The 17,552-nt window shown below is 45.4% G+C and overlaps 1 protein-coding gene across 11 annotated transcripts in view; it reads left to right on the top strand.

The window, feature by feature from the left end:
- Nucleotides 1-17,552, top strand: part of birc6 (baculoviral IAP repeat containing 6) — a 193,601-nt gene that overhangs the window by 27,379 nt on the left and 148,670 nt on the right. For 6 of the 11 annotated variants that reach the window (XM_037542191.1, XM_037542197.1, XM_037542188.1 and 3 more), the window contains exons 6-18: nt 2,074-2,156; nt 2,335-2,557; nt 4,210-4,379; nt 4,612-4,670; nt 4,817-6,319; nt 9,885-10,034; nt 10,527-10,752; nt 11,903-12,063; nt 12,251-12,382; nt 13,940-14,071; nt 16,057-16,226; nt 16,503-16,651; nt 17,369-17,530. In XM_037542191.1, coding sequence (XP_037398088.1) covers nt 2,074-2,156; nt 2,335-2,557; nt 4,210-4,379; nt 4,612-4,670; nt 4,817-6,319; nt 9,885-10,034; nt 10,527-10,752; nt 11,903-12,063; nt 12,251-12,382; nt 13,940-14,071; nt 16,057-16,226; nt 16,503-16,651; nt 17,369-17,530 — 3,320 coding nt within the window. The remainder of the gene's footprint in view (nt 1-2,073; nt 2,157-2,334; nt 2,558-4,209; nt 4,380-4,611; nt 4,671-4,816; nt 6,320-9,884; nt 10,035-10,526; nt 10,753-11,902; nt 12,064-12,250; nt 12,383-13,939; nt 14,072-16,056; nt 16,227-16,502; nt 16,652-17,368; nt 17,531-17,552) is intronic. The other 5 variants (XM_037542199.1, XM_037542198.1, XM_037542196.1 and 2 more) reach the window with 1 other exon arrangement.

The following is a 17,552-nucleotide window of genomic DNA, read 5'->3' as shown; positions in this document are numbered from 1 at the left end:
CAACAGTCAGTGAATCATTGTGCATATCTGTTTTATAAAACAAAACAAAAAAAGTGAAAAGCTGTAATTATTTTATTACAAATGTCACTATTACATGGTAAACGAAAGTTAAATGTAATGCCATTTAAGGTATTTCTTTTTGTTTATTTTCTTAAGTGATGCCTTGAAATTGTTACTATTTTTGCAGAGAATGGTTTCAAACTCAAAGCACTTAATGTTTTATGTTCTGGTGTTCATTTAATTTGTTAGTAAAAATATCTATGGTATGTCAATATCGGCCCCGAATATTGATTGATCCATGTCATTGGGCATGCTGATTGAGCAGTCATGGGCTGGAGGATTGAGAACCAGTCTTGTAACCAGAAGGTTCGATGCCCTGAGCCGACAATATGTGACTGAAATGCCCTTGAGCAAGACACCTAACCCCCAACAGCTCCCTGTGCGCTGCCCACCGCTCTGGTCAAGTGTGCTCGCTGCTCCCTAGTGTGTGTTCATTAGTGTGTATGTGGTATTTCACTGCACAGATGGGTTAAATGCGGAGGTGAAATTTCCCAGTTGAGGGACTAACAACTAACTTCATTTGCATTAAGGGTGAAATTTGTTTGAACTTTTAATCTATTCAGTTGTACAGAGTTTCACGTGGCAGTAGAGCTTTGTGCAGTTGGTGAGGCACATTCCACCCCTGTCACGCGACGTTGCAGAGGCCAAAAGTTTGACACAGTTTTTCCCAAACCTATCAAACAGGTCCATATGAAGGTACTGTGAGCCTGAAGTGACAGGCTAGACCTATAAGCCCGTAAAGGAATGAAGACACTTTTACTTTTGCTTTTGATGTTGACAGTGACGCTGGGAATCCCCTCTGCCGCTTGCCTCCCCTCTACCTCGTGCCTTGCCTCTATGCCACTGTGCATGCCAAGGAGGCCGAGCCGTGCTGGTCACCATGGAGACGGCACTACTCCTCTCGCCCATGTGCCCTGTTGTCATGCCAACAGAGCCAGGCGAGGAGGAGAATGGTGGGCTCTGTTGTAAAAGATAAAAGGAGATTCCTCACCGCAGAGGGCTGTTTTTGTGGATAAAAAGTGGTGCTGAATGGTGAATTGTGGTTTCTGTTGATGTCTGCCCTCGCTGCCTGCTTGTCCTTTCATCCCTTATAGGCAGTTGGAGAAAATTACTTTGAAGGTTCCTTTTTTTTTTATGTACCAATCAGGCCTGACATCACGACCACCTCCTTGTTTCAGTGCTCACTGTCCATCTTATCAGCTCCACTTTATAGCTGCACTCTGTAGTTCTACAGTTACAGACTGTAGTCCATCTGTTTCTCTGATACTCTGTTACCCTGTTCTTCAGTGGTCAGGACCCCCATGGACCCTCGAGCAGTGATACTGATGTGTTTAAAAACTCCAGCAGCACTGCTGTGTCTGATGTCCACTCAGACCAGCATAGCAGACATTAACACACCACCACCATGTCAGTGCTGAGAATGATCCACCACCCAAATAGTACCTGCTCTGTGAGGGTCCATGGGGGTCCTGACCACTGAAGAACAGGGTAACAGAGTATCAGAGAAACAGATGGACTACAGTCTGTAACTGTAGAACTACAGAGTGCAGCTATACAGTAAGTGGAGCTGATAAAGTGGACAGTGAGTGTAGAAACAGGGAGGTGGTCATGATACACCTGATCATGTATGTAGAACATGCTGTGAACTGCAGTGTCAGCGTTGTACAAATTACTTAGAGCGTACTGATACTGAACTGTTTCACGTCTCGTTTCTCATTTCTTTGTTGGAAATGGCTGATGTGTATCGTCAGTATGCTCAGAAAAGCATATTATAGCGCACATACATCAAGACCTCAGCAGCTTCCTGAAAGTTGATTTCCAGACTTTTAATTTAATATTGAAAAGTCTGGACCTCTTCTGTTCAGTTGGGACTTAAAATAGAAAGCCATCATTCACTTAACTGGTTTATATGAAGGAGTGTTTATCTTTATAATTCATTTGGTTGTGAAGTTTTACATCATGACGATTGAATATTTGACTGTGCTAATCTAGTTCTTCTGCTGCTCTCTGCAGCCTGCCTCTACAGGTGATGACCGAGCCATGTGTTTCACCTGCAGTGTATGTCTGGTGTGCTGGGAACCTACAGATGAGCCATGGTGGGTAGTTTGAATAGTGCAGTATCAGTGTTGCATTGAAGGAGCTGTTCAGTTCAGCTTTTTTCACTGTAAGCAATGTTAGCACCCATTTTCCCCCTAAAGCTTGTTAGGCTTTTTGGTTCAGAAATCCTGCCATGAATGGTATTTTCTAAACCTGCTTCTCTCATCATCTCCCCAGGTCGGAGCATGAGCGCCATTCACCCAACTGTCCGTTTGTCAAAGGGGAGCACACACAGAACGTGCCGCTGTCCGTCACTTTGGCCACAAGCCCTGCCCAGTTCCCTAGCTCCGACTGCTCGGACAAGATCGCCTGCTATGGCTTCGGGAGCTGCCCGCACTTCCTTGCCACGGCAACCAAGAGGGGCAAGATTTGCATCTGGGATGTTTCCAAGCTCATGAAGGTAGACTGGCGCGCTCAAAGAGGGCCTCAAAATTTTGTTCTGTGCAAAGTTTAGGACGGTCGTCTTAAATGGCCTACACGAGTCTTCATTCGTAAGTTTCTTCTGCTATAGCATATCTGCTTCAACCGATCAGCTTATTAATACACAGTAGCCACGTTTACGTGCAGCCTAATAATCCGTTAATAATCGGAATAGAATACATCCATGTTTACACTTCAATTGGAATAGTCTAGTTTGATCGAGGCCTTTCGGAATACAGTTTGTACCCGATTGGACAAGGTGGATAAACCGGTAAATAATCCTTTACATAGAAGAATAATATCAGTGTAAACGCCTGTATCCGATTACATTCCCTATCGGAACGTTTAAGTCCGTTCTGCGTGTGCGTCGCGTCATAGTGAGAGTTTATACCTTTCAACACGGCGGAGCAGAAACTGGTCTGCAGAGGAGACGAAGTTCATGCTCTGATCTTTAGAAGACGGCGGTGGGACGGATGTTCAGCTTATGCGTCTCGGAAAACGACGTCTTCCTCTCGGCCTTCTTTAATAAAGACGTGAGAAGGATGTTTTCCTGAGTCTGACGTCATTTTAAAGCACTTAAAAACACAATCACTGCTCACTGCTGCTCATCTCACTCTGACTAGACCTCATGTGATGTTTGTCGTCATGGTAACGTTTACTCCAAGTCTTTCTCCACGCATGCTTGTCATTTTGGATCGGATTACTTGTAGTCAGCATGTAAACGAAAATTTTCATCATGTTGTTGAGTAGAGTGAGAACCACCTCAGTCTTAATTTGTAATCGGAATGTATTTAATCGGATTGACAAAAATATTTGCGTGTAAACGCAGCCAGGTTTTGAGTTGAGCAGAGAAAATACTAGGTGTTATGGACTCGTAGGGCTAGTAGGCAGTGATACTTCAGGACAAGGATTGTCCAATGTGGCCTACATGTTTATTCTCATATTCTACATGAATCTTCAGACCTCACACCTTTTGCGCTTTTAGCATATGGCAATTACTTGAACATAACTGAAAGCATTTCTTTACAGGGTAGAACATTTCAGACAACTTGTAGATGGAATTTCTTAATAGCTCGCTGCCAGTATTAAATGCAGAAGAGCATATATCTAAATGCTGCCAAGAGATTTACTCAAAAGAGGCCCTGAATATTCTGTTGTAACTCCTGTTAAGATGAAGCCATTGGAACCAGAAAATCCGCTACACACCTTGACGTTTGTGTGATCGATTGCATTACATGCGACGCTGGAAGTGATCTCTGTTTTCTGCCAGGCACATGAAAGGGTATGTGGGTCTGCACCCAGAAGTTTGCAAACGGAAGTTGAACGCTACAACGGCTGTCTGGCGCCGACCTCATCGCTCCGACACGGGGCATCCCAGCTTGTTCAAGGCTCCACATGCTGAGGAGCTCATTGCATGTTGTTTCACTCAGATGGCTTCGTCCTAGCGAGAGTTATTACAGAATATTTGGGGCCTCTTTCGAGTGAATCTCCCTGTATTATATAAAATGTATCCCAAATCCCAACTTGGGAAGGACCATATGTTAGAACTGTCTGAAACAGCATCCAGTAATACGTCACTTGATGTGCACTACATCGTTCTATGTTCCTACATCTCCACTGTTGTGTCTGCAGGTGCATTTAAAGTTCGAGGTGAACCCGTACGACCCCGCCATCTTGAGGCAGCTGATCCTGTCGGGGAGTGAACAGCAGAGTCTCACAGGCTCAGAGTCCCGCAGACCCACTCTGGCCTGGCTAGAGGACACGTCCAGCTGCTCTGATATACCTAAACTAGAGGGGGACAGGTGACATGGATTATTTACCTCTAATCATGTGGTGTACTGCGATTTGAAAGTGCATGTACTCTGTATTTAACACGTATGTGTATATAAACCCACGTGTTTCTTCGTCAGTTGTGAAGAGGGCAGGTACTGTACACACGGACTGCTTTTTACTTTTAGTCAAGTGTTTCACTTAAAAGTGAATGTTGATCTTGTGCATACTTAGCTGATGAAATATTTCAACTTTTTAAATCAGTGACGATCAGTTGGAGGACTCGGACAGCGAGGAGCATTCTAGATCGGAATCTGTCACGGGTACGGAAAATTGTGTCTACATTTCTTATGTAATTAATAGAGCATTGATTAAATCTTTTAATAAATGGCTGAGGAGGAAAAAGAGTATTGTTTCTGATTGTTTCATATGTGCTTGTGTATGTTCATTTGTGTATGTGTGTTGGCAGGGCCACTGAGTCAGAAGGAGAGCATGGAGGTCAGTGTGGGGGTGACGGCCCTGAGCGTGCTTCAGCAGCCTGAGAAGTTGCAGTGGGAGGTGGTGGCCAGCGTACTGGAGGACACAGTAAAAGACCTGGAGGAGCTGGGGGCCAACCCGCCCCACTCTCTCGGGCCCCCTAAACCTGAAAAGGCCAAGGATAAGCCGGTCGAGCACCACAACATTCCCTTCCCTTGCCTGCTGGCTGGAGGCTTACTAAGCTACCGCTCGGCAGCCAGCTCCCCTCTGGCCCCACCGCATTCCCGTCGCCCCATGGACAGCCCCCTAAGGACTTCTGCCCCTGAGGCCTTTGTGCCTGACCAGGGTCCTATGGAAATTGAGACGTGCAATCCGCCCTCTGAGCTAGGCTCGCCCGGCCCTCCCCCAGGCGCCCCCGTACGCAGGACTATGCCTGTTCTGCTGCTTTACAGCATCAAAGAGGCGGACGAGAAGTCGTCTGGCAAAGTTTTTGCCCAGATGAACAACCTTATGAACAAAGGGTTGCACGAGGAAGGCTTCACTGTGCCGCAAATCATTGAGATGGAGTTTGACACGCACGAGCAGCTCCTGCTTCAGGACCCCCCCATTACATACATCCAGCAATTTGCGGACGCAGCTGCCGGCCTCGGCTCGCTGGATGGCGAGAAGTGGAGTTCGCTGGGAGCAGTGCCGCGCCCTGGTGCCCTGGTGCAGTGTCTGCGCCTCCCCAAAGCTCTGGAGGAGGAGAACCTGTATGTGGACTCAATCACGCCCTGCAGCGACGGCGTGCACCTGCTGGTGGGGCTGCAGCCCTGCTCCGTTGAGTCACTGAGTGCCATCAACCAGGTTGAAGCGCTGAACACGCTCAACCGCCTCCACTCGGCGCTCTGCAGCCGTCGCAAGGGCCAGACACTGGCCAACGGGCACCAGAGTCATGCAGGTTCTTCGCCTCCCCAGACGCCTCTCATTCTGCCCCCAACCGACCAGCAGGAGCAGCCCCACACCTCCAGGCCATTCGGGGGCAGCGGTGGGGGTGGCTACCTAGCCCTGTACAAGCTGAACTACTCCACTCGCATTGTAACGCTGGTGGAGGAGCCTGTGAAAGTGCAGCAGATCCGGGACCCACGGGATGCAGTCACATCGCTGCTCCTGCTCCCGCCAGATGTTCTGGATGGGAGGGAGGACGATGGCGAGGAGACGTCTGAAGAGTCCACGCCGTCTGGGATGAAAAATGGAGCTGGGCCGGGACCCTCGGCCACCGTGGCTGGCCCCAGCACTGTCTTGGGCTCCGGGAAGGAAAAGAGGGGTGAGGTAGCTGGACTAGGCCACTTGGTGGTCACCACGCAGGCGGGTTATGTCATGATCTTGGACCTGTCCACTCTGGAGGTGCTGGCCAAAGTGGAGCCACCCAAGAAAGAGGGGACAGAAGAGGTAGACCCCTTCGTCTCTGTAACCTACTGCTCTGGCACCGACCGCCTGTGTGCCTGCACTAGAGGTAGGAACTTCTGTTTGTGGAAATCTGCTGCCTGGCAGTTTGTGGTACTAACTCTGATCTGAAACGACTGGGTTGGTTTTATAGTATAACTTATGGTCCATGCATGTATGCATAGCTATTTCAGGTGTTTTAGGTTTCTTTGCTGTTAGGTTTGTTCAAGGTGCCATAAAGACCTGCAGCGGCAGTTGCTCAGCGGACTCTTTGGCAGGCACAGTTGCCCTTGAAGCGTTGGAGGCCAGTTCTAGCACCATGAAAAGGGACGTGCCAGCTTGGCTGACGAAGTTTTCTTAATCCTATTTTGTTGGCTCCTGCTCGGTGCTGAGTACTTCTCACTGTAACGTTTGGCTGAAAGGCTGGCCTTTGATGTGGCGCCAAAGGCTACACTTACCAAGCACTTTATTAGGAACACCTCCTTGTTTCTGCACTCATCGTCCGTTTTATCAGCTCCACTTACTGTATAGCTGCACTCTGTAGTTCTACAGTTACAGACTGTAGTCCATCTGTTTCTCTGATACTCTGTTACCCTGTTCTTCAGTGGTCAGGACCCCCATGGACCCTCACAGAGCAGGTACTATTTAGATGGTGGATCATTTTCACCTGGTTTCTAAAGTAAAGTAAAGAGAAAACCGTTTGAGTAGAGTTACTGATTTCTAAATGGGCTGTTCTCGCATTCCAGCCTTATGAACATACCCTTGATGGACATTGGACATTGCTTCAGACCTGAGTTACGTTCCAGTGATGGAAAAATTATAAAATGCCGTTTTCTGTCTAATGAACTCAAAAACAAGACTCAGTTTAAAAAAACCCCAAAAAAACATCAAATATGATTTATATAATCTTCTCTAATAGACAGCACAGGAGTGTAAGGAGTACAATGAAGATCATTTTCACGAAATAAGACACTTTCTTCCCATTTTCCTGCCTCGATCATCGTCATGTACTGTCTCAACAACAGCTTCCTGCCCTTTCAGTGGTTCCTCCTCATCGCTGAATCTATATATTTATTTTTTTATGGATTATTTGAAGAACGAACTACTATACAGTAATAAACTTTAACAGGTAGTTGGACTCACCCACTCTTGAGGGTCTTGCGCTGGTCTACGTCTTTATTCTCATCATCGCTTGCCAGGCTTTCCATTTCTGAGATGTTTGTCACGCATCAAGGCCCAGTCCCATTTCTTCTTTTTACCCCTTGTATTCAGTGTCACCCTGACCCCTTAGAACTGAGATATAAGGGGTAGTGGTTGAAATCTTGACCAACAAAACGGGACAAACCTCAAATATAAAGAGCATCACTTCATTAACAGCTACTGCCGCCGCTCTGTAGGCGACCCTGCCCGTCTGCAGGGACAGCAGAGGAGGGGAAAGTTCAGCTCCTCACTGCTGGGCTTTAGTTACATTTAGGGATCAGACGCCTTCAAAGAGGGGGGCGATTATTTATTATCACCCCCCCCCCTCATTCTTCAGTGCTGTGAAGCTGAAGTCAGAGATTCTCCAGATTCTTGTTAGAATTTTCCCGTTCCACCTTAAATGGCGCAGCAGTTACATTCTGGAGCTTCAGGTGTCAGAACTGCTGGACTATTTAAGGTGGAACGGGAAAGTTAGCTAGATAGCTACACAGACATTAATGTGCTATTAGTGATTTTTATGCTTGTTGTGAAGAAAAACGACCAAAATCCACTGAAACCACATTAAACTGAGATAAAACGGTGGTGATCGTGATTTTTTAACAGAGAAAATTCTCACATTTGTGGGTTTCTTTGGTCTCTTGTTCTCCGTCTCGCCGGTTTCTCTGTTTTTCTCATTTCTCTCTGTCTGGAGTCTCTGAAAAACCTCCATTTGGAGGGTCATGTAGCCCCAACACTTCACCCCTCTAGCTCAACAAGAATGGGGACGCCCACCCCTAGACGTGAATGTTTGTAAGGGTTTGTAGTGGGTTGTTTGGTGTCCATGATCATTCGGAAATTGCTTTCTTTTTTCTGATTATTTCTCTGATACAGATTTTTTTTTTGTTTAAAAATTCCAGCTATTAATCACAAATCACGTGCTGATTGTGCAGGAATAGTGGCTGCAGAACCCCCACCCCCACCCCCCACCCCCCCTGCAACATGTGTTTTTTTTTTTCTTTATTTTTAATGAAGGCTTAATTTCAGATGACCATCCTCTAAATCAGGCTACACACACAGCATGTGTGAAATGTGGAGGAATGGTCTCACATCTAGTTGGAATTTCCAGCAATATAGTGATACAGATACATAGCATATTTCCAAATCCATAAATCACAGTGGCCAACCCAGCCCCCCTGACCTCAACTCTACTGTGTGTGGTGAGACCACCGTCAGATCCACAATGTAGGATGTGGTGGAACAATCTCGTGTGTGTTCTCCCACCTTAACTTGCATCATCAGAAGACTTCAGGTTACATTGGCAAGAAGGTGTTTCAGGGCTACCAGGGTGTCCGTAATTCTGGAAGCCGGGCTGTTTAAACTGTATGTCTTGAAATATTTGATATTGGATGCTGTGAAATTTTATATTTATATTATAGCCCTTGACCAGCTTCCAGTACTCAATCAGCCTTCTAATTCGTTTGTGCCTCGTCACCAAAAAGAGTGAAGATCAATAATGAATATTGGTACATTCACCGATCAGGCCTAACATCGTGGTCCCCTCCTTGTTTCTACAGTCACTGTCCATCTCATCAGCTCCACTTACTGTATAGCTGCACTCTGTAGTTCTACAGTTACAGACTATAGTCCATCTGTTTCTCTGATACTCTGTTACCCTGTTCTTCAGTGGTCAGGACCCCCATGGACCCTCACAGAGCAGGTACTATTTAGATGGTGGATCATTTTCAGCACTGCAGCAACACCGACGTGGTGGTGTGTTAGTGTGTGTTGTGCTGGTATGAGTGGATCAGACACAGCAGTGCTGCTGGAGCTTTTAAACACTGTGTCCACTCACTGTCCACTCTATTAGACACTCCTACCTTGTCGGTCCACCTTGTAGATGTAAAGTCAGAGACGACAGCTCATCTGCTGCTGCACAGTTTGTGTTGGTCATCCTCTAGTCCTTCATCAGTGGTCACAGGACGCTGCTGGCTGGATATTTTTGGTTGGTGGACTATTCTCAGTCCAGCAGCGAGACTAAGGTGTTTAACAACTTCAGCAGCACTGCTGTGTCTGATCCACTCGTACCAGCGCAACACACATTAACACACCACCACGTCAGTGTTACTGCAGTGCTGAGAATGACCCACCACCCAAATAGTACCTGCTCTGTGAGGGTCCATGGGGGTCCTGACCACTGAAGAACAGGGTAACAGAGTATCAGAGAAACAGATGGACTACAGTCTGTAACTGTAGAACTACAGAGTGCAGCTATACAGTAAGTGGAGCTGATAAAGTGGACAGTGAGTGTAGAAACAGGGAGGTGGTCATGATATTAGGCCTGATTGCTGACCATACAGGCCTAAATAAGCACTGCTTCATGATGTTTTAATGAGTGCAGGTTATTGTACTGTCCAAAATCTTTGGCTAGTGTAACTTTATTTTGAACTTATTTTTAGGTGGAGAACTTCATTTCCTTCAAATTGGAGGTGTGTGTGACGATATAGATGATGCCGACATTTTTGTCGACGGCCCCATTTCTAAAGGGGTCGAGCAGCTACTGGAGGGAGCAAAACCCTCGTCCAACCCCTCGAGTCCTGGGATCACAGGTCAGTTACCATTCGGTCATAGTTTTCACATGAACTCGTCCGGTGTCTTAGTAGTGTCGGCTGTCGTTTGGGAGCATTTTATTGTTTCAGCTTAGTTATTACTCACACTATATTATGAAAAGTGGTTATAAACTGTTATAAACTGTCATAAAAGCCTCGAGACTAAATGGGTGTTGAAAGTAAACGGAATGGAAAAGGAGAATTCCTACTTCAGTGCTACTGAACATGCAGTTTGAAGAGGAGTCTGCATGAAGCTGTCTTGTCTTCAAAATTAAGTGGTTTCAGCTCCAAAAAAGACCCCCCTAAACTGGAACTGATGCTGAAGAAATGTAAACAATTGTCCACTTACTGCAGATATAGTGAGTCGGGAGACTCGGCCAAGCCTGGTGTCCGTATTTTGCCTCCGTAGTTTTAAACTGGAGCAAAATTTGGATGCGTGACCCCTCGTCTCCGTGTTTATATGTGGTTGTTAAAAAGGCTCTCTGTCTGTAGGAGTTGACCTCCTGGTGGACCAACCATTGACCGTGGAGACACTTTCTTCTCTGGTGGAGCTGACTCGCTTTGAGACGCTGACCCCTCGCTTCTCAGCCACAGTGCCCCCTTGCTGGGTGGAGGTGCAACAGGAGCAGCAGCAGCGACGTCACCCGCAGCACCTACACCAGCAACACCACGGAGATGCCGCACAGCACACACGCACCTGGAAACTACAGAGCGACAGGTAGACTTAATCTCCGTCTGCCTTATTTTGCCTCATTGAAACTTGTTTATTAAAGTTGTTGGTGACCAGTCAAGTTTACACAGTTCTCCCCTTGCCAGTGAACAGCCAAGACACCTTTTGGTGTTTTTGTTTTTGGAGATTTTAGCTCCCAGTTAGTGTTAGTGTTAATTATTCTCAGACCTACAGTGACTAGAAGTCTCCACAAAATTCAGGTTTCACCATGACTGCAGCTACAGGGCCACCTGCTCTCCCACGCAGGAGATGAGTAACTTAACCATCGGTTAGTCGGCCAAATGGCCAGAAACAACAGGCACACTCGGAGACCTTTAAATCTTGGCCCAAAACTCAGCTTCAAAGGGAATTCAGCTCAAAACAGCAGCAGAGGGAAAACACTGAGCTCTGTTTTCTGCTGGCTGCTGAAGCTCCTTACATTACGCCTCACAGAGGCCTTCAGAATAAGGAGTAACTGAATACTGAATACTGCCCAGCGTGCCTAATGCCATAGTTAAAAAATTAAATATTTTTATAGTAAAAGCTGCTGCAGTAATGCTCCTTCTCAGCCCTTCATGCACAAAGATGTGCTTGAAGTTCTGATATAAGTAGATTTTAGTATTAAAAATATCATTTATAAATGTAATATGAATTTTGTGTTTTTTGCTATTTATCTACAGAGAGGTTTAATAAGAGGTTAGTCAGATTTGTTTACACATCTCCAAAATTGCCTGCACTTGGATTACACCAGCCGGATTATTTTGATAGTAATTTATTGCTTTTTATAATGATATCTGGACGCTTTATCGAGCTCTGCAGTTTGTGTTAATACCGTGGAGCCATCGCTGCTACTACTGCTCTCTTTTCCGTTCTTTTGGGCTTTTGTTCATTTCTGTTGGTATCGGTTTATCAGAAAAATCAGTGTCAGGCAAATACGTCTGTTTGAAATTTGAGGAAATCAAAATCTTTTTTTTTTTTAAATTTTAAAGCCAAATCCTGGCTTTAGAAGAATTGTTGATTTGCGAAGTTCAGCGTATGTCAGTGAGTGTTTAGCATGACCCTGCCAGCTGACTAATTTCATGCCCTACTAGATTCCATTCACAGATAGCGCTGTTGGTATTTTAGGCCAGTCTGTTCTTTAAATCCGTCTCTTTTTCAGCACCAGCTGGGATGAACACGTGTTCGAGCTGGTCCTGCCCAAAGCCTGCATGGTGGGACACGTGGACTTCAAGTTTGTGCTGAATGCCAGTATTACTAACATTCCCCAGATCCAGGTCACCCTGTTGAAGAACAAGGCCCCTGGGCTTGGCAAGGTCAATGGTGAGTTAGGACTGCACAGTTGACCCTGTGTCAAAGGAGCATTATGCAAGAATAGCAGCAGAACAATAAGCTGTGTGCAGACATTTAATAAGTAAATTATAACCAAGTAAATCATATTTGCAGGCTGTTTTGCTCCCTACCCCATTACAGTTGTGGTTTGTCTAGATGGTTTGTTTTATTCTCCCAGAGTCAGCTGTGGACCGGCAGATAGTCTTCCCTCTGTCACATGTCTTGCAAGCCAACGGCGAGAGGAACGGTCAGCCACTTTTACACGATTTCACAGAGGACATCCAGTTCATGGATATCGAGGAGACGCCAGGTAATGGGATGGCATAAAGGGACGGCCTGTTTACACCTTGCATGGACGTGTTTTCGGTGTTCGGATCACGTTTAGGTTTCACTTGACCGCTTGAAGACCCCTTAGATACATTGCGTTCGATTAAGAGCGATTTACTCAAACAGCTTTTGGAGGCGAATGGAGACAAATATTTAACACAAGTGTAAACAGTGTTGATGCGTTTTCATCCTCATAAAATTGTGATTGCTGAGTGTTGACCAGAAAGTGAAGGGCAAAATTTAAACTATAAGAAGGAGGATGTTTGAGACCATGAGGCGACTTGTGCTCTTGGCTGTTGTGTGTCCCAGCTGAGCTGGTAAAATCGTATTCTAATGGGGGGAAAAAGTCAAATGGAAACTGATGTGATGATGTGCTCTCGCCTGGTCACACTGGGGCACGTTTTAGTGGAAAAAAAATAAAGGAATCTGGTCCAGCTCGAGTTTATCCAGATGCAAATCAGGCAGGAAACACTAGTAAAGCAGGGGCGTCGGACTCGACCTGTAAAAGGGCCGTATTAAAATAAAAATCTCAGCGAATCTGTGGGCCAGCTGTGTTTTTTCATTCCATGACCCAAACAGGCCGTTGTTTCTTCAGAATAGGCTGAAACTGCTACAGCAAAATTTTGAATACTTATTCAAAATAATTCTATGCAAAAATAAGTTGTTTTAGGCAAGTTTTTTTTTTTTTAAACTGCCTTTTGGCTTGAACTGGAAACGAGTCATCTTTTCTTTTTGTGTAACTGCTGACCTACAGTTTCTTGTTGGGTCTGAATATACACCATGTTGCAGTGCATGCTGGGGCTTCTAGTGGATCTCATTATGAAACAGGCTAATGAGAATAGAAAATGAACCTCTTATTCCCCGGGTTATGTTTTTGGTTTGTCCATTTTTATTTATTTTTTAAAGGCTTCTCTCAAATTAACAACATGTGTTTTATGATCCACACACATCACTATATGTTTACAATTTACTGCTGAAAGCCAAAAATCTCTGTGTTGTTTTCTAAAAGTGATGTTTCCAGAGCAGATCACTGAAGAGACGCCGTCTGTTTATAGTTTAGAGCCCAGATTTGGGGGAAAACGGGTCGACTTTCAGTAGAAAAACAAAGTTCAGCTTCTTTTATTATAAGGGTTTAAAATGACATCACCGTCTATTAGACTGGAGAGAAGAGCTACAGCCTCACACGACGCCCAGCTTCTGACTGGAGCTTATGGAGTATGAACGTTATGAAGAACATGACTGAGTGCGTTTTGGAACCACCGGTGGTCTCAAGGAGTTGAAGAGGTTGAAAAAATTTTGCGGGCCGAAAGTCATGGGCCTGACTTGGTCCACGGGCCTCGTGTTTGACGCATGGGGATGTAAAGTGTAAACAGCCTCGGAGAAACAGAGAATAACTGACGTTTGCATTTTTTTCACTCTGTTTGTGTTGTAGTGGGTCACAATAGTGATAGTAGATGAAAAGATACGCTGACAGTTTATGGGCACATGCCTTTGGTGTTATGAAATAATGAAGACCCTTTTTCTTCCTCTACTTTTGAAGGATCCAGGCTTTGTGCTTTCCTGGAGGACCATAAGGAAGACATCCTGTGCGGACCTGTGTGGTTGGCCAGTGGCCTGGACCTCTCTGGTCATGCCGGCATGCTGAGCCTCACAAGCCCCAAACTCGTTAAAGGTACGGCGTGTCGTAACTGAAGTTTGTCAGAAGCTGTAAAGATGATTTCACAGCCGGCTTTGAGGGGCCGTTGTAATCTTCTGTGTTTTTACTGTTGTTTGCTGATTCTACTTGTTTAATCAGTTGATCTTAGTCTTCAAACATTTCATTAGGCAAACTCCTGCTTCGTTGGAGAATTTGTTGGGGAATTTGTGCTTCTATCTTCTTGCTGTATTCTGCACATCGAGCGGATTTCCTGTTTTTAAGTGATCTAGAACTTGGAATGGAGAATTTCTTGGTTGTTGTATCCCCTCCTGATACTCAAGATGAGCAGTGATTACAAATTGTCTAATGCTCATCACAGGAACCATGAAGTGGGATCTGCTGCAGATCAAAGTGTTTCAGTAGCCACGTTTACATGCATCTTAATAATCTGTTAATAATCTGACTAATAGCTCAATCGGAATAGAATACATCCATGTATACACTTCAGTCGGAACAGTCTAGTCTGATCGAGGCCAATCGGAATACAGTTTCTGTCTGAGTGAGCGAGGTGGGTAAACCTCTAAATAATCTGTTAAATAGAAGAATAATATCCGTGTAAACGCCTGTATCCGATTACATTCCCTATCGGAAAGTTACAGTGCGTTCTGCATGTGCGTCGCGTCACAGTGAGAGTTTATACCGTTCGACACGGCGGAGCAGAAACTGGTCTGCAGAGGAGACGAAGTTCACGCTCTGATCTTTAAAAGACGGCGGTGGGACGGACGTCCAGCTTATGCGTCTCAGAGCACGACGTCTTCCTCTCGGCCTTCTTTAATAAGGACGTGTGAAGGACGTTTTCCTGAGTCTGACGTCATTTTAAAGCAGTTAAAAACACAATCACTGCTCACTGCTGCTCATCTCACTCTGACTGGACTCACGTGACGCTGGTTGTCATGGTAACTTTTACTCTTAGGTGTGACGTCACGCATGCCTGTCATTTTGGATCGGATTGCTTGTAGTGAGCATGTAAACGGAGATTTTCATCAGATTGTTGTTGATTACAGTGAGCATATAAACACCTCAGTCTTGACCTGTGACCAGAATGTATTAAAATATTGTCAAAAATACAGTGTCTGCCTGGCTTGGATGTCCCTCAGTTTTTGTATTATGAATTTATAAATTTGGTGGATTATATTTACAATCTTTTGATTTACAAAACGAGAAGCAAGCTGTAGATGTGCAAGCAAGTCAATATATTAGAAGTGTTTTTGTTGTAACCGTTGTACCGGACTCTTTGATATTAAGAAAGCTTAAGAGAGCCGTTTTCCTGAGGTACGGAGAAAAATACCTTATTTGATCACATTAATTCAGAGTGTTTCCTTTTTCCAATTTTGGTACATCCCTAACGTTTTTTAATAGTGAAGAAATATTTGAGGAAGATGTCAATGAGTGGATGAATATTCTGCTTCTGCCGGCTGGTATTGCTCAGTAGGTGAAACAGTACTTCCCGAACGTTTCGCTCTAAGCCTTTTCCAAAAAAGGAATTTGAGATCAGTTGAGTTTTTTTTGCAGGTGGAGGTGTTTTGCAGGTCAGTGGCATGAGGCCAATGAATAATGACCAGAGAATTCATCAAAAGTAGTGTTGTCCTTAATGTGGGCACCAGTTAATTGATTTAACACCCTTTTGGGCAGATGTGCCTGTTGGCGCTCATGAAGCACATGTTTTGATCCTCGATCTCTAAATCAGTTGTTACCAGGAGTTTCACCTTGTTAAAGGAGACAGAATAGGACTTGCATTCTGCAAACAGGGAAGGTGTTGCATGAATTAATGCATTATATTAATGCTGTCCTTCTGGATGTGATGTCATTAAACAGAAGATGATCTTGCAAGCAGCTTTTTCGTGTCAATTACCAATGAAGATTTCCTAAAGATGGAATGATAATAGGCTCAGTTCAGTGAGGATCACTTCTCTAGATGGTCATGCTTTTCTCTTTCCTTCCCGGTCTCTCTACGTCCGTAGGCATGGCAGGGGGAAAGTACCGTTCGTTCCTGGTCCACATAAAGGCCGTGTGTGAGAAGGGACTAGAGGAGAGCCCACGGCGCATTGTACGGATGACCCCCGCCAAGCCCCAGTGCAGCAATAAAGCACACTCCCTATCCTCTCTGCTTCAAAAAGCCCAGGCTACAAAGGTATAAAACCTGTTAAAGGAGCACTTTTCTCTTATTTTCTATTACGTGACATATGAGTGTGTTTACACAAGGGCTTGTGACACTGCAGAATGACGATTGTGTGAAGTGAAACTCGTTTGAACACACCAGCTCTCAGTTGCAGAAGCCTGACGTCATTGCTTGTAGTCTGTGTAGGATGGAGAGCTAATGAACACTGCCACCTAGTGGCTGTGGCTAAGGACTGCCACAGCTATGACTAGAAGTGGCGCTCAGTTTCGATTACTTTTCTCTTTGAAGCTTTGTGCTTTCCAGGAGAAGGCGTCCACGTCTAAATCCGATCCTCAGGCAGCTCCTAAGAAGCCTGATAACCTGCGGGGCTGCGACCTGCTCCTGGAGGTGTCCATCACAATCAGAAGGTTCAAGAAGACTTCTGTACCCAAAGAAAGGTGGGTCACCCCTGCTTTTTCTATGTGGCGCTCATCACGCACAAGAAATGGCATCACTTCTCTGAAGCCCATTTCACACCAGTGTGCATGCAGTACACTCCTGTATTAATCAGTGGAGACTTTCACACCGGCCGCACGCATGAAGTGCACAAAAAGGCCAATTTCCAGCTGTTTCTATGCAGAAAGAGTAGAGAAATTAAATGCTGTAATACACACATCAGGCATAACATCATGACCACCTCCTCATTTCTACACTCACTGTCCACTTTATCAGCTCCACTTACTGTATAGCTGCACTCTGTAGATCTACAGTTACAGACTGTAGTCCATCTGTTTCTCTGATACTCTGTTACCCTGTTCTTCAGTGGTCAGGACCCCCATGGACCCTCACAGAGCAGATACTATTTGGGTGGTGGGTCATTCTCAGCACTGCAGTAACACTGACGCGGTGTTAGTGTGTGTTGCGCTGGTCTGAGTCGATCAGACACAGCAGTGCTGCTGGAGTTTGCTGCTGCGTCCCTACATTGAACGTCTGATTAACCACAGATTCTATAAATATGTGCGAACCTCAGAAACGGACTTTTTGTGTTGTTTTAGATTAGAATTGGTTTTAGATTCAACGTTTTTTCAGTGTTTTTAGCCATTTACTTTTTCACATTTTCAAGAACTCCTGTGCACCAAGTGATTAATTTATTGTTGGTTTGTCTCTCCATCCAGAGTGCAGCGCTGCGCGATGCTGCAGTTCCCCGAGCTGCACGAGAAGCTGCTGGGGGCGCTGTGTAAGCGTGGTGAGGAGGACTCGCCCTCTGAGCACTCGCAGAGCCTCATTCTGGACATTCTCTGCTGGCTGGCTGGGGTCTACTCCAGTGGCCCCTGCAGGTACCGCACCAGTGATTGCCTA

The sequence above is a fragment of the Pygocentrus nattereri genome, chromosome 10 (assembly GCF_015220715.1).
Source record: "Pygocentrus nattereri isolate fPygNat1 chromosome 10, fPygNat1.pri, whole genome shotgun sequence".
NCBI classification, from domain to species: domain Eukaryota; kingdom Metazoa; phylum Chordata; class Actinopteri; order Characiformes; family Serrasalmidae; genus Pygocentrus; species Pygocentrus nattereri.
This window is presented reverse-complemented; position numbering and strand designations above follow the sequence as displayed.